We start from the raw sequence: 13112 nt of genomic DNA on the forward strand, positions 1-13112 counted from the left end.
TCATATTTCTATACCATATATACATATTGCGTATAATCAATTATGTATTTGTGTTTTAATCTGCCTCACTCTGGGAGTTTCCTTTAAGGAGATTTTGTCTTTAACATATGTCTTTTTAAAAATATAAATATACAACCTCAGAAAAAACAAAAGTGCAGAGACAGAAAATCATGACACCACAGAATGCCACTATTTCTTTTCCTTTTGATTAATCCAACGTGCAAATATAAAAGCATTTTGGTTACTTAAGTTCAATGATGTTTTGCTTTTTTATTCTTATAAATGAAAATATTAACTTAGTCTTTAAGTGATAACATGTAGGGGAGATACGTTAGCAAAACTTTTCTTAATGAAGTGTCTAATATAGCCTCTCCAAGTTTCTATATCCATCTGTAAGGTCATACATATGTACATGCCTCCGCATACTTATAATACGAACGAGAAAGCCTATTTTACAATGTTATGAGGAGAATGGACATCTTTTTTTATACTTACATATCCAAATGCATGTCAATCTTTCCGTTATTAAGCTCTTTAAAATAATTGTTTTTTTATTTCTAGGTAACCTTCAAAGCATCAAGACATTCAGTTTCACCAGATTTAAAATGTGTTCTTCTGGCATATGATGTCAAACAGGTAAAGGAGTGATCTTTGAAGAAAAATTTTTCATTGTGCGTTGCATTCGAGTGACAGTTCATAGTTGTGTTGCATTCAAGTGAAGTTCATAGTTTTCCTTGGTCATCTACTCAACTAGAGAAAATTTGACATATCCAGTAGGTGCAGGTGAATACTGATAACCGATATTGCACAAGAGAGTTTTGGCAACAATGTCCTTTCTTCCACATCCAGCTAGCAAATAACTGGAGCAATCTGCTGGGTGCCTGTACTGGTCCAAGTTCATCGCTTTTGAAGGAGAGTGTGGCAGAGCTTAGCAAATCCAAAAAATGGGGGCTTTTGACAATTCCAGGATAAGCCTTAATATCTACTTGTGTTGTATGTATATGTAGATTAATGGGTTTCCTAATGGCTGTGCCTGAGCTGCAGTGTGTATTGTGGGAAGAGCTGGTGAAAACATTGATTCAGTTTATGGTCAAAGGATTCTTTGTTGGTGTTTGAGCATAAGCCTTGTGGTTGTAGAAATTTCTAAAAGTGGGGCAAGGCAAGGAATCAGTTCTGAACGAATAAAGTGTTCTAACTGCAATTAGTATTTCATTATTCCATGTCAGCTCTATAGCACAATTAGAGCAATATGTATGGTTGTGGAGTATTTTTACTCAGATATAATTTGCACTGTTAAAAAGCAGAGTAAATGTTGAAAAGGCAGTTCAGCAGATTAGCTTCTGTAGAAAATAAATGATTTTGGAAATTATTCAAGAATGTTTTGTGTGCTTTAAGGCAGACAATAAAAATTTATAGACAAAGCAGGAAGCCTCATATAATGCATTGAAACCCTTCGAGCACATGGAATTTTACTATTCAAAGGACCTTCTACTTGATGGTTTTAGTCTTTTGAAATATACATGTGTTATATTTTTAGACAAGTTTATATTTCTTATTTAAAATAATTAATTTACACTACAAAAGGCTGGGAGACTGTAATCAAAGACATCTTTTTCCTGTTATAAATCTTGGCCCTTTTCCTTTACCTTTGTTCTGTGTTCTCTCTACTCATTGGGATTTTGAAAAACACGTAAGAGTTGGAAAAGTGCTTGAGCTTTATAACCAAACTATTACAGCATCCTCAAGTTTTTAAAACAAAATTTATCTAAAGAGTTTTAACTTAAAATGACTGCTATATTAAAATGATGATAAACTTTAAAAAAAATCAGGTTTCAGTAGCTACAGTTTGTTTTATTCTGTTTCATTGATCTATGTGTCTATCCTTCTGCTAGTTCCACGAAGTCTTCTCTTATTTTGGATATTTTACATAAATGGAATCATCCAGTATATGACTGTTGTCTGGCTTCTTTCACTTAGTATAATGCTTTTTAGATTTATCCACATTATAATATGTATCAGTACTTCATTCCTTTTTTACGGTTGAATACTATTTCATCGTATGTATGTACTACATTTATTCCTTTATCCATTGAAGGATACTGGGGTTTTTTCCACCTTTTGGCTGTTATGAATAGTGTTGTTGTAAACATTTGTGCACAAGCATTTTTTTTGAGTACCTGTTTTCAACTTTGGAGATAAATATTGAGGTGTGGAATTGCTGGGTAATGTGATAATTCTATGTTTATCTTTTTGAGAAACCACCAAATCACTTTCTAAAATGGCTGCACCATTTTACATTCCCACGGGCAATGTGCAAGTGTTTCAGTTTCTCTGTATCCTCACCAACACTTGTTATTTTCCATTCTTCTTATTGTAGCTATTCAAGTGTATATGAATTGATATCTCATTGTGGTTTTGGTGTATACATCCCTAATTAGACTAATGATGTTAAGCATATTTTCATATGTTTGTTGGCCTTCTGTGTTTCTTCTTTGGAGAAATGTCTATTCAAGTCCATTGCAGTTGTTTTTATTTTTCTTTTTGTAGTTGAGTTTGAGAGCTGTTTAGATATTCTGGATGGAAGACCCTTATCAAATATATGATTTGCAAATATTTTCTTCCACTCAGTAGATTGCTTTTTCACTTTTTTGATAATGTCCTTTGGTGCATAAATTTAAAAAATTCTGATGAAGTATGATTTATCTATTTTTGTCTCTTGTTACTCATGCTTTTGGTACCATATCTAAGAATACATTGCCAAATTCAAGGTCATGAAGTTGTACCCTTATGTTTTTTTCTAAGAGTTTTGTAGTTTCAGTTCTTATATTTAGGTTGTTGATATATTTTGAATTATTACTTTTTATTGTTTGAGATAGCCTTAAAAACATTTTAAGGTTCCTGTTATATATTGAAAAACCATTCCAAAATGGTTTTGTTGGTTTATACTGCCCTTAGGCAATACATAGCCTGTTACATTGACATATATACACTACCATGTGTAAAATAGATGGCTAGTGGGAAGCTGCTGCATAGCACAGGGAGATCAGCTCGGAGCTTTATGAAGACCTAGAGGGGTGGGATAGGGAGGGTGGGAGGGAGGCTAAAGAGGGAGGGGATATATGAATATGCATAGCTGATTCACTTTGTAGTACAGCAGAAACTAACACAACATTGTAAAGCAACTATAGTCCAATAAAGATGAAAAAACAGAGTAATTATTAAATTGATAGATTATATATAACCTAACTACTAATTGAATGCATACACACCCCCCCCACACACACATCACACACATACACACAATAAGTATTGGTGTTATATTACTATGGAATAAATCACCCCAAACTTAGTGACTTAAAAAAAAAAAATTACTGTTGTTCACAGTTTGTGTGTATCAGGAATTTGGGATGGGCTTAAGTGGGAGGTTCTGGCTTTAATGATGTTGCAATCAGGTATCAGCTGGGGCTGCAGTCATCTGACAGCTTGACTGAGGCTGGAGGATAGACTTCCAAGGTAGCTCTCTCACATGGGTGGGTAATTGGTGCTTGCTGACGTCATGAGGCCTCAGGTTTCTCCACATGAAACTCTCTACAGTGCTACTTGAGTGTCCTCATAACATGGTACTTGGATTATCCCAGAGTGAGTAGCGCAGAAGATAAAGATAGAGATTTCAGTGCCTTGCCTGATCTCTCTTTGGAAGTAGCCCATTATTTTCATCATGTATGTATATTTTTTTGTCCACAAGTCAGCTCAATTCAGTGTTGGAGGGGGCTACCAGAGGGTGAGGATTTGGGGAGACCATCTTAGAGGCTGACTAACATAGTCCCCAAATATTTCATATTCATCCTATGTGAAGTATACTCAAGGCCCCCCAAATTTTTATGCATTGCAGCCCAGCATTTTAATCAAGCAGATCAATCTCCTTAGGCATGGTTTCTTGACTGTAGTCCCTTGAGTATATTTATATATTCATATATAAAATTAAATATGCTCAATATATATCCATATGTTTGTATCCATATAAATACTATAAAGATACACATGTATTTTAATATGTATTTAAATACCAATTTGACTATTATTCTCAGGTTTTTTTTTTTTACTTTTATTGTGAATAACATTTATTTACTCCATTCATTTATCTTTTGTAGTCTTAGTATTTTTTTAAACATCTATGTGTATAATTCAATCATTAGTTTTATTGTCCTTTCTTTAAATATATCACTGATTTTTTGGTTTGAATTATTTTTTGACTTGGAGAAATTTTGAATTTTGTGAATTTTTATCTTTCACTTTGTTGTGTTTATTTTTGTTCTAAGCTTAGAGAAATGCCCACCAATATGATAAATATAAACTTGTATTTTTTTATTTTTATATATTTTATGCATAAACATTCATTCTATTTTAGTTGCAATTGTTTATGGTGACAAGTGATCAAAACCTCTCTTTCTAATGATCATAGTAATAAAAAGACCTATCATTCATATGAGTGAATGTAATCATGCCCAGTCTTTGGAAGGGCAAGACTCCGAAGGGACATTTTTGATGTATTATTGGAAAACCACCCAACACAATAAACTGTTTCGTGAATGCCATACCTGTCCTCAGTTTCCCCATGACTATAATGAAGAGGGAAGAAATATGAATGCTTCTCAAACTTACTCAAATTTACTGTCCTGAAAAATTTCCTGGTCATGTGATAATAATCCTGCCTCTGGGATCCTGTGCAAGAGCCACTATACAGGATCTAGCACTGTTATTTTGGAGTCAGAGGAGCTTGCTGGGGAGAGCTAATTTAGTTTTATTTGCCTACTGATATTCTCAGTTTGAATCAAATATCAGTAATTTAGTGTAGGCCAAATTTAGAAAGTGTCTTTTAGGTCAACAACTGAGTTCTTCTGTGTGTAACCTGTGGGCTACCAATGTTGAATCACACTAATCTGTGGGTTACCAATGTTGAAATGCTTTATTCAGAGCTTAAGTTGGCGTCATCATCGTGTCTAAGCTATGAAGAGTATGATTCTGACTTTTTTCTTAGCTTTATTTTTATTTTTTTCTTAGCTTTTTGCATGTTAACTATACTATTTTAACAAACACTACAATGATCTGCAATTTTAGTACAGTAAGTTCCCTACATATGAACGAGTTCCGTTCCAAGAGTCCAATTTGTTCATAAGTCCAACAAAGTTAGCCTAGGTACCCAACTAACACAATCGGCTATATAGTACTGTACTGTAATAGGTTTATAATACTTTTCACACAAATAATACATAAAAAACAAACACCAAAAATAAAGAGAACATTTTTAATCTTACAGCACAGTACCTTGAAAAATACAACAGTACAACAGCTGGCATCCAGGGGCTGGCATCAAGTGAACAGGCAAGAAGAGTTACTGACAGGAGGAGGGAGAGGAGGTGGGAGATGGTAGAGCTGAAGGATCGTCAGCGATAGGAGACAGAGGGCAGGCTGCAATGTCACTCACGCCTGACGCTGATGGCACAGGTTCTGGTTCCTTGCTGGATTCACTTCTATCTACGCTCTTGGAAAAACGATCCAGTGATGTCTGGGTGGTAGCTCCTTTTTTCTCGTCATAGATGACAGGGTAGCACTGGATTGTATTCTCAACGGCTGCTGCATCCTTCATGTACCGTTCTACATTCGGGTATGGCTCAAAAACTCACAGTGCCTCCTCAAATAAAGAAAATCCCCGTGCCATTTCCTGCATCCTGAATCTCTTCGGTTCTTCAGTTACTTCTGCCTCTTGTCTCTCTTGGTCTTTTCTCTGGGCCTCCAATTCCTGCTGCTTCTTAGCAGTACCAGCTGCATCACCACGGCTTTTACGCTTGCTTCCAGACATCCTGGGCTTAAAGATACTGTACTGCTGTACTGTATACAGTGCTGTACAGTAAAGCACACAAAAGCACAACCACTTGTAGAGGATGCACGCACATGACAGTGTACACCAGACACATGAACTAACTTAACGTGATTGGACATGGGGATGCATGTTAGCATCTTTGAAAGTTCACAGCTTGAGGGTTCTTATGTAGGGGACTAACTGTATCCATAGTCATAAAGCAATTACGATTACTTATATAGGTTTATGGACAGTTTTTGAAGAGTCTGCATCAGGAGTTGCATGCTAAATAAATCATGGAAACTGTAAGCCAATAATTTTTTAGTCCTTTGCAAAGAAGACAAAATAATATTCATTTTTGTATCAATGTCAATTTTATTGAACTTAGGCTGAATCTTTTCTGTTGAGATGTACAACTATTAATTAATTCCAATATGATTAATATGAAGACTATTTCCCCCATGCAAATTATTTGTGTTCTACAACATCAAAAAGGTAATTTGAACAAAGTGAGAAGCTGCTTTTCTTTTTCTGGCCAGATTAATGTTTCTCATATTTTGGGCCTATAGCATGGTTCCTAGGTTGTTCTTCTGCTCCACAGAATTTGAGAATGTTTTGTGCCTGTTGTCTACAGGAATCTGTGGACAGATCAAGGTAAATGATATTCTCCTGTAAGACTCTTACAGATAAATGGCGGAAACAGGGAGAAAAGATCGTTTATGATTGGAAGGAAAGATGAGTCTTCCTGTAGGAAGGTAGAGAACGCTGCAGGGGCACTTTGGGGTGACCTTGTGATCCTTAAGACTGTAAGAGTGATATTTATTCCGTTTGCTGCAAAAGGAGAAGTCTACTGGCAATGGTAGAGCTTAAGCCTGGCTGCCCCTGCTGAAGTGCTTTTACTCGCGGCTGGGAAGCTTCCTGATAGTTTGTTTTTTTATGCCCAGACTACTTGTCACAATTGCAGGAACTGTCAGACCCATATCACTTGGTGACCCTGTTTACACAGAAGCTGACACCAAAGCAAAGCAAACTTAAAAACCTCCAGGTGATGTCCCAGAAATGCTGGAGAAAGGAGCAGGAAATCAGATTGATCATTTTCCTCTTTTTTTTTTTTTTTTTTTTTTTTGCGGTACGCGGGCCTCCCACTGCTGCGGCCTCCCCCGTTGCGGAGCACAGGCTCCGAACGTGCAGGCTCAGCGGCCATGGCTCACGGTACCAGCCGCTCCGCGGCACGCGGGATCCTCCCGGACCGGGGCACAAACCCGTGTCTCCTGCATCGGGAGGCGGACTCCCAACCACTGCGCCACCAGGGAAGCCCTTTCCTCTTTTTTTAAAAGAAGATATTAAACTTGCATAATCAAAGGGAAAATAAATAAACAGAACCAAAATAGATCTCACCTCATATATCCAGATTGTTGAGTTTATCCAACTATGTTTTAGGATGTAACAATATTTGAGAGAAATATTTCTAAAATAAATGGTATATTTTCTGCATTATTAGACCAAGGAAAGAGAACTCACTAAATACTTTTCTCCTTGGCTCATGGCTATCATTATGAACACTGATTACTCTGCAATAACTCAGCAGGAAACCTGCCTGGTTTCTCACATCTGTGTCCTTGTCTGAAGGATAGGGTACAGAAGAATGAAGAGCCTGGAGAGAAAGACAAGTACTGTATGGTATCACTTATGTGTAGAATTTAAAAAATACCAACTTGTTAAAACAGAATAAAATGGTGGTTACCAGGGGATGGCGGGTGGGGGAACAGGACAGATGTTATTTTAGGGGACAGACTTACAAGGAGTAGTAAACAAGCCCTAGAAATTGTAATGCACGGTACAGTGAATATAGACAACAGTACTGTATGAGAATCATCAAACTTGCTGAGACTAAAAATTATTGCAAATACCTAAAAAGAAAGTGTAATTCTGTAACGTGATAGAGATGCTAATTATTGCTACAGTGGCAGTCATATTACAATATATAAATGAACATGTACACATTAAACTTATACAATGATATAGGTCAAAATATATTTATAAAAATGGGGGGGTAGTGTGTTTAAGTCATCTCTTGTTGGAAGGAATGTCATAGCCCAGGTTCCCTTCAATCACTCCTCTTCCTTTTAATCAGTTTCCCACACTCAAGCTAAGCTGATCTTTAAAAAAAAATCTGATTGTCATCCACTGTTTAAAACCTTCCTAGGCTTCTTGGGATAAAGAAGTCATAATAGCCTACAAGGCCCTGCCTGCCGTTTTAGCCTCACTTTCCACAAACCACCCCCAACCTGTTCTCAGCACTTCTGGGATTTCCTTCAGTTCCTCGAAACACCATTCCCCTCCCATCATCGGGCTTTCACTACTCTTCTGCCTGGAACAAGTTCCTACGCCTTTCTTCATATTGATAATTTTTACTTATTCTTTAGATGCCAACTCAAGCATACGTGCCTTAAACATCAAGGCTGTTCCATTTGGCTGTTCCAAATCAAGGCTGATTTGGTCATATTTCCCTATTACAAGTTTCATGGTACTCTCTCTCCCCACTGTAGAATTGATCACAACTATAATTGTGTCTAACACAATGCCTGACACAGTGTTACTCAAAAAAAAAAAAAAGAATAAATAGAAACATAATTTATGAATTAATAAACAAGAACCTCCACCAAACTTTTCCTTGAAGTGCCAGGCAAGGGTCAGTTGCCCTTCTCTATGCCTTTATGGCATGTGGTACATACTTACCTCTCAATATTTCTGTCATTGCATTGAACACGACCATTTATGTGTACATCTCCTTGATTAAACTATAAGACCCTTAAAGTCAAGAACTTTGCTTTATTCCTTTTAATGTCCACAGGGTTTTCTGCAGTCAACGGCGTATAGTAAACACTTAGTCAATGTTTGTGAAACTAAAACAGTGATTATCAATCTTGTCTGCACATCAGAATCACCTGGAGAATTGAGTTCAACCCTGCAGAAATCCTGATTTAATTGTTTTGGGATATAGCCCAAACACTGGAGTTTTAAAAGCTCCCCAGGAGACTGTAATGTCAGCCAGGCTTACAGTCCACTGAATTTAAGTGAACTGCTCTCTTCCACCTATTGAAGACTTTTCAGACTTCAGACAAGGGAAAGACAAGAAATAAAGATGAAAATACCTGCTTTTTAATACTGCACCTACTTGGTGCCAAAGACTGTACCTGTACATCTTCATTCCTTACCATTTCTCTTTATAGCAGTTGATGTTATTTTATTAATGAAAATATAGAGACAAAGGAGATTCCTTTGCATAATAAATTTGCATAATAGGACTCAAGATTGAAACTTTTTTTTTTTCTGGAACAATAGTTCTCAATATATGGTCCCAGAATAGCAGCACCAGGATCTCCTGAGAATTATTAGCAATGTAAATTCTTGGGCTCTGCCCAGACCCAATGAAACAGGAACTCTGGAGATGGACCCAAGATCTGCGGGTAACAAGCCCTCCAGGTGATTCTGATATAGCTCAAGATTGAGAGCCACCTCTTCAGAGGAAATGATTCCTTCAAATTCAAGAGCTCTACTTGGGAAACGACCTAAGTAGCTAGAACTTAACCATGTATATGGCAGTGATTTAGAGAAAACATCATTTAAAAAAGAGAGTCTACCATTTTCTCTTTAGTATTTCAAAATAATTTAATCCTGGATTTAATGTTCAGCTGTTCCTTTCTGACCTTGGCCATTGGTCTGGCCTCATTTACTCTTCAAGGTTGATGCTTAATCTGTCATATTATAATTAGATGTGACCTAGTGAGGAATGCATGGAAGATGGAGAAAATAGGTGAGTTTATATTCAAATTATCCATACTTAAATGTTTTGTTGAAGTGTAGCATGCATACAGGAGCACGCACATACTGTGAGGATAGTCTGATGAAGTTTTACAACTGAGCATATCTCTGTAACTATCACCCAGATCAAGAAGCAAAATATTACTGTGCTCCTTTCCAGTCACTACCCACCTCAAGGGAGGCCACTGTTCTAGCTTTTAACAGCTTAGATTATTTTTTTCTGTTTTTCTACGTATATATATTCATATAGTGTGTGCTGTTTTGTGTATGTCTTCTTTTACTCAACGATGTTTGTGAAATATATCCATATTGTTCAGTAGTTGGATAGTACCTTGTTCATTTTCCCTACTATTATAGCATTCCACTGCAAATATCATTGTTTATCCATTTGACTGCCAATTGGACTGTAAAAAATATATACCTGAACAATATAGCTTTTTTGTGTTGGATTATTTTCTCTGATCACTCCCTTTTCTATCTATTACCCTGCTGCTTTTTTGGTGCCTGTTTCAAAAATGGATTTTAGTAGAGGGAACAAACTTTTGTTGAGTATTCAAATAGTGCCTCTTATATGGGAAGTCCATCAATTTAAACGTGCCCAAATCCTTGCTCCTTAGTCACTGATAACATATTTTACAAAGGTGGGAAGCTTAGAGATGCTAACTTACTTACCTAGGGTCCCACTTCCCAGTTGCAGAGCTCGGACTCAATCCCATGTTTCTAGCTCCAAAGCCCCTGCCATTTTCTGAAAGTTATTACATATCTCCATAGATTTATTCTGTAATCTGGCATAATTATTTTCCCATTAATTTGCAATTATATCAACTGTATTCTAATTAAGTAATTAGAAGACAAATGGAACTTGTATTGCATATAATTATTTGCAGTACTCAGGTAGCATTTATTATATTCATCCAGACTTACTGGTTACGCATTTTAATTTCTATTTGCTTCTTAGAAGTTGTTTCTCAAAAATAGCCAACTAAATAACTGTGGGTTGCACTTTGATACCATTAATTTGAAAATATTCCTGAGGAAGAAAAAAGTATTCCAAAATATAATGCAGTCTAGATTTTATGAAATCTTGATTATCAGAATATTTGTGCTTAAGAATTGTCATCTAGTATTTGACATTTCCAATATCAAAGTTATTTTTTCCTTTATTCTGAGTTATGTTAAATCATAAATAGTTTTAACCATTTAAATCAAGTTTATTTTATATATTATTCCAATATGCTTAACATTATTAGTCCATTTGAATTATTTAACAATTGTATTTTAAGCCATCTTTGAAAAGTCAATAGTGTAATATATGTATTAATATATACTTAAGACAAACAAAATAAGTAGAAACAAGTATTTAAAAAAAACACTTTAAACTAATATTTATAGTTTTCTTACTGTTTGGATTAACAATGCATATTAAATAGACTAATAAGTAGCTAAATTAACTATTTACATTGCCAACATCCTTATTATGTCTTATGTTTGGGGTCAGAAACTTTAATTGCATTTACTGTTGTTTAGGAATAACTAGAACATGAATTTTCATGAGAATAAGCTCTTTCTAAAAAGAAAAGCAAAACCGAATGAATCTTTTCAACCGTGTCTAACAGAAGGAATAAATCAATTATACGTGTGCTACAGTTACTGTGTTGATGTCTGTTCTCCAAAGTCGATGCTCTGCAGAAGAGTGGTCTTGTTATTCTCTAGAGTTAGATGCATTCACTTCAGTTTATGTTTCTACTAGTCTGTAGCTCTGTAGACAAGACCTTCTTTATGATAAATTTCTATTTTAACTAAGATGTAATTCACTGTACCATGAATCCTGCATGCACTACTGCCTAAAAAAGTAACTCTTCTCTAGTGAATTATCTAATTAAATTCTGAGCCTTAATACTTCAGTGCTTTACAATTACAGACAAATATTTAAGAAGTCTGTGGGAGTACATGATCTGGTCATGGAATTATCTAAGCTATTAAGATTCATGCACTTGGGGAGCACTAATATTTCAAATAATCCTATTAATAATAAACTCAGGAAATCACAGCCTAGGAAAGTGACTGTACTCAAATATATGGGACTTGGAGTTCACCTTGAGAGCCTCCTGCCTTCCAGTGCCCACAGAACACACCTTCTTGGTCCCATTGTAGCTACTGCTGCTAAATGACCTTTCTAGTTAACCTCCTCCTTTCTAAAGAGAGATAATAAGGCATGAAAAAAATATTAACATCAATTTTGGATTTTTTTCCTTGGTTAAAGCAGAAGAATCCTAGGAGGAAAAAAAAGAAAGAAAGGAAGGAAGGAAGGAAGGAAGGGAGGGACCCTGAGTTTAGGCAGATAGAATTTACAACTTTTCCTTTTTGTAGTAGCTATTATTGTGTTTATCAGTGTATCATTACTTCAACCACATAGCATTTGTTTTATTTTGATTTTGAAAATAATATGTTTAGTATAGAAAATTTGCAAACACTGAAAACCATGAAAAAGATGATAATAATGCTTGTATTTACCTCTTTTAGAGAACACCACTAACAATATGTTGATTTATCTCATCCAAGTCTTGTTTTTGTCATAGATACATGTATCTTGTTTCCATTTATAGACAAACTTATTAGAATACTTTGAGAAATAATGTATTAGCAAAACATTGTCATACTAAGCATTCCGATCTTGTTCAAGTAATCTAATGTTATATAATTACTACAAAACTTTGTGGCATAAAACAGTAATTTATTATCATCGTGGATCTTGTGCCTTCTGGAAGGGCTCTGCTGTGACATTCCCACTTGCATTCTCGTTTGTGATTGCTGTCAGATGTTGTTTGGGGCTGCAGTCATCGGAAGACTTGACGGGACGGAGGATCTGCTTCCAAGGTGGCTCATTCACGTGGCTGGAAGTTAATACTGGCTGTTGGCTGACAGCTCAGTGTTTCTCCATGTGGACCACTCCACGGGGTTACTTGATGTCCTCATGGCAGGGTAGCTGGCCTCTCCCAGAATGAGTGATCCAAGGGAGCAAGGTGGAGTCTGCAATGCCTTTTTGGATCTAGCTTGGACCACATAAGCCTCCATTACCACTATATTCTGTTGGCCACACAGGGTCAGCTGTGATTCCAAGTAGGAGGGGAGTATACGAGGACATGAAAATAAGGAGATGAGAATAATTATGTGTCACAGATCCCGATAGGAAGAAATCAAATTGCATGAAGGTTTTGGACAGTTCATCATGAACTCACTGTAGCATTAGTGGAGATTACATGCTGAATGCTGGTGAAGTCAGGTGGCTTTGAAGCTGGCTAACTACCAAGAGAGTTATGATTAATTAATATTATGTGTGAGCATCTCTATCAGTGTATCACAGGCCTGTATTATTGTTATTGTTCTTTCCTATTCAATATGATTAAACAAGATTTAAATAGATAAA

General features: G+C 36.1%; 1 protein-coding gene across 10 annotated transcripts in view; it reads left to right on the plus strand.

Annotated features, from left to right (window-relative positions):
• DPP10 (dipeptidyl peptidase like 10) overlaps window positions 1–13112 on the plus strand; it is a 1301728-nt gene that overhangs the window by 981790 nt on the left and 306826 nt on the right. For all 10 annotated transcript variants that reach the window (XM_029225838.1, XM_029225839.1, XM_029225846.1 and 7 more), the window contains one exon: window positions 562–636. In XM_029225838.1, coding sequence (XP_029081671.1) covers window positions 562–636 — 75 coding nt within the window. The remainder of the gene's footprint in view (window positions 1–561; window positions 637–13112) is intronic.

Source organism: Monodon monoceros, unplaced genomic scaffold (genome assembly GCF_005190385.1).
Source record: "Monodon monoceros isolate NGI ecotype Baffin Bay Population unplaced genomic scaffold, NGI_Narwhal_1 Super_Scaffold_16, whole genome shotgun sequence".
Lineage (NCBI taxonomy): Eukaryota > Metazoa > Chordata > Mammalia > Artiodactyla > Monodontidae > Monodon > Monodon monoceros.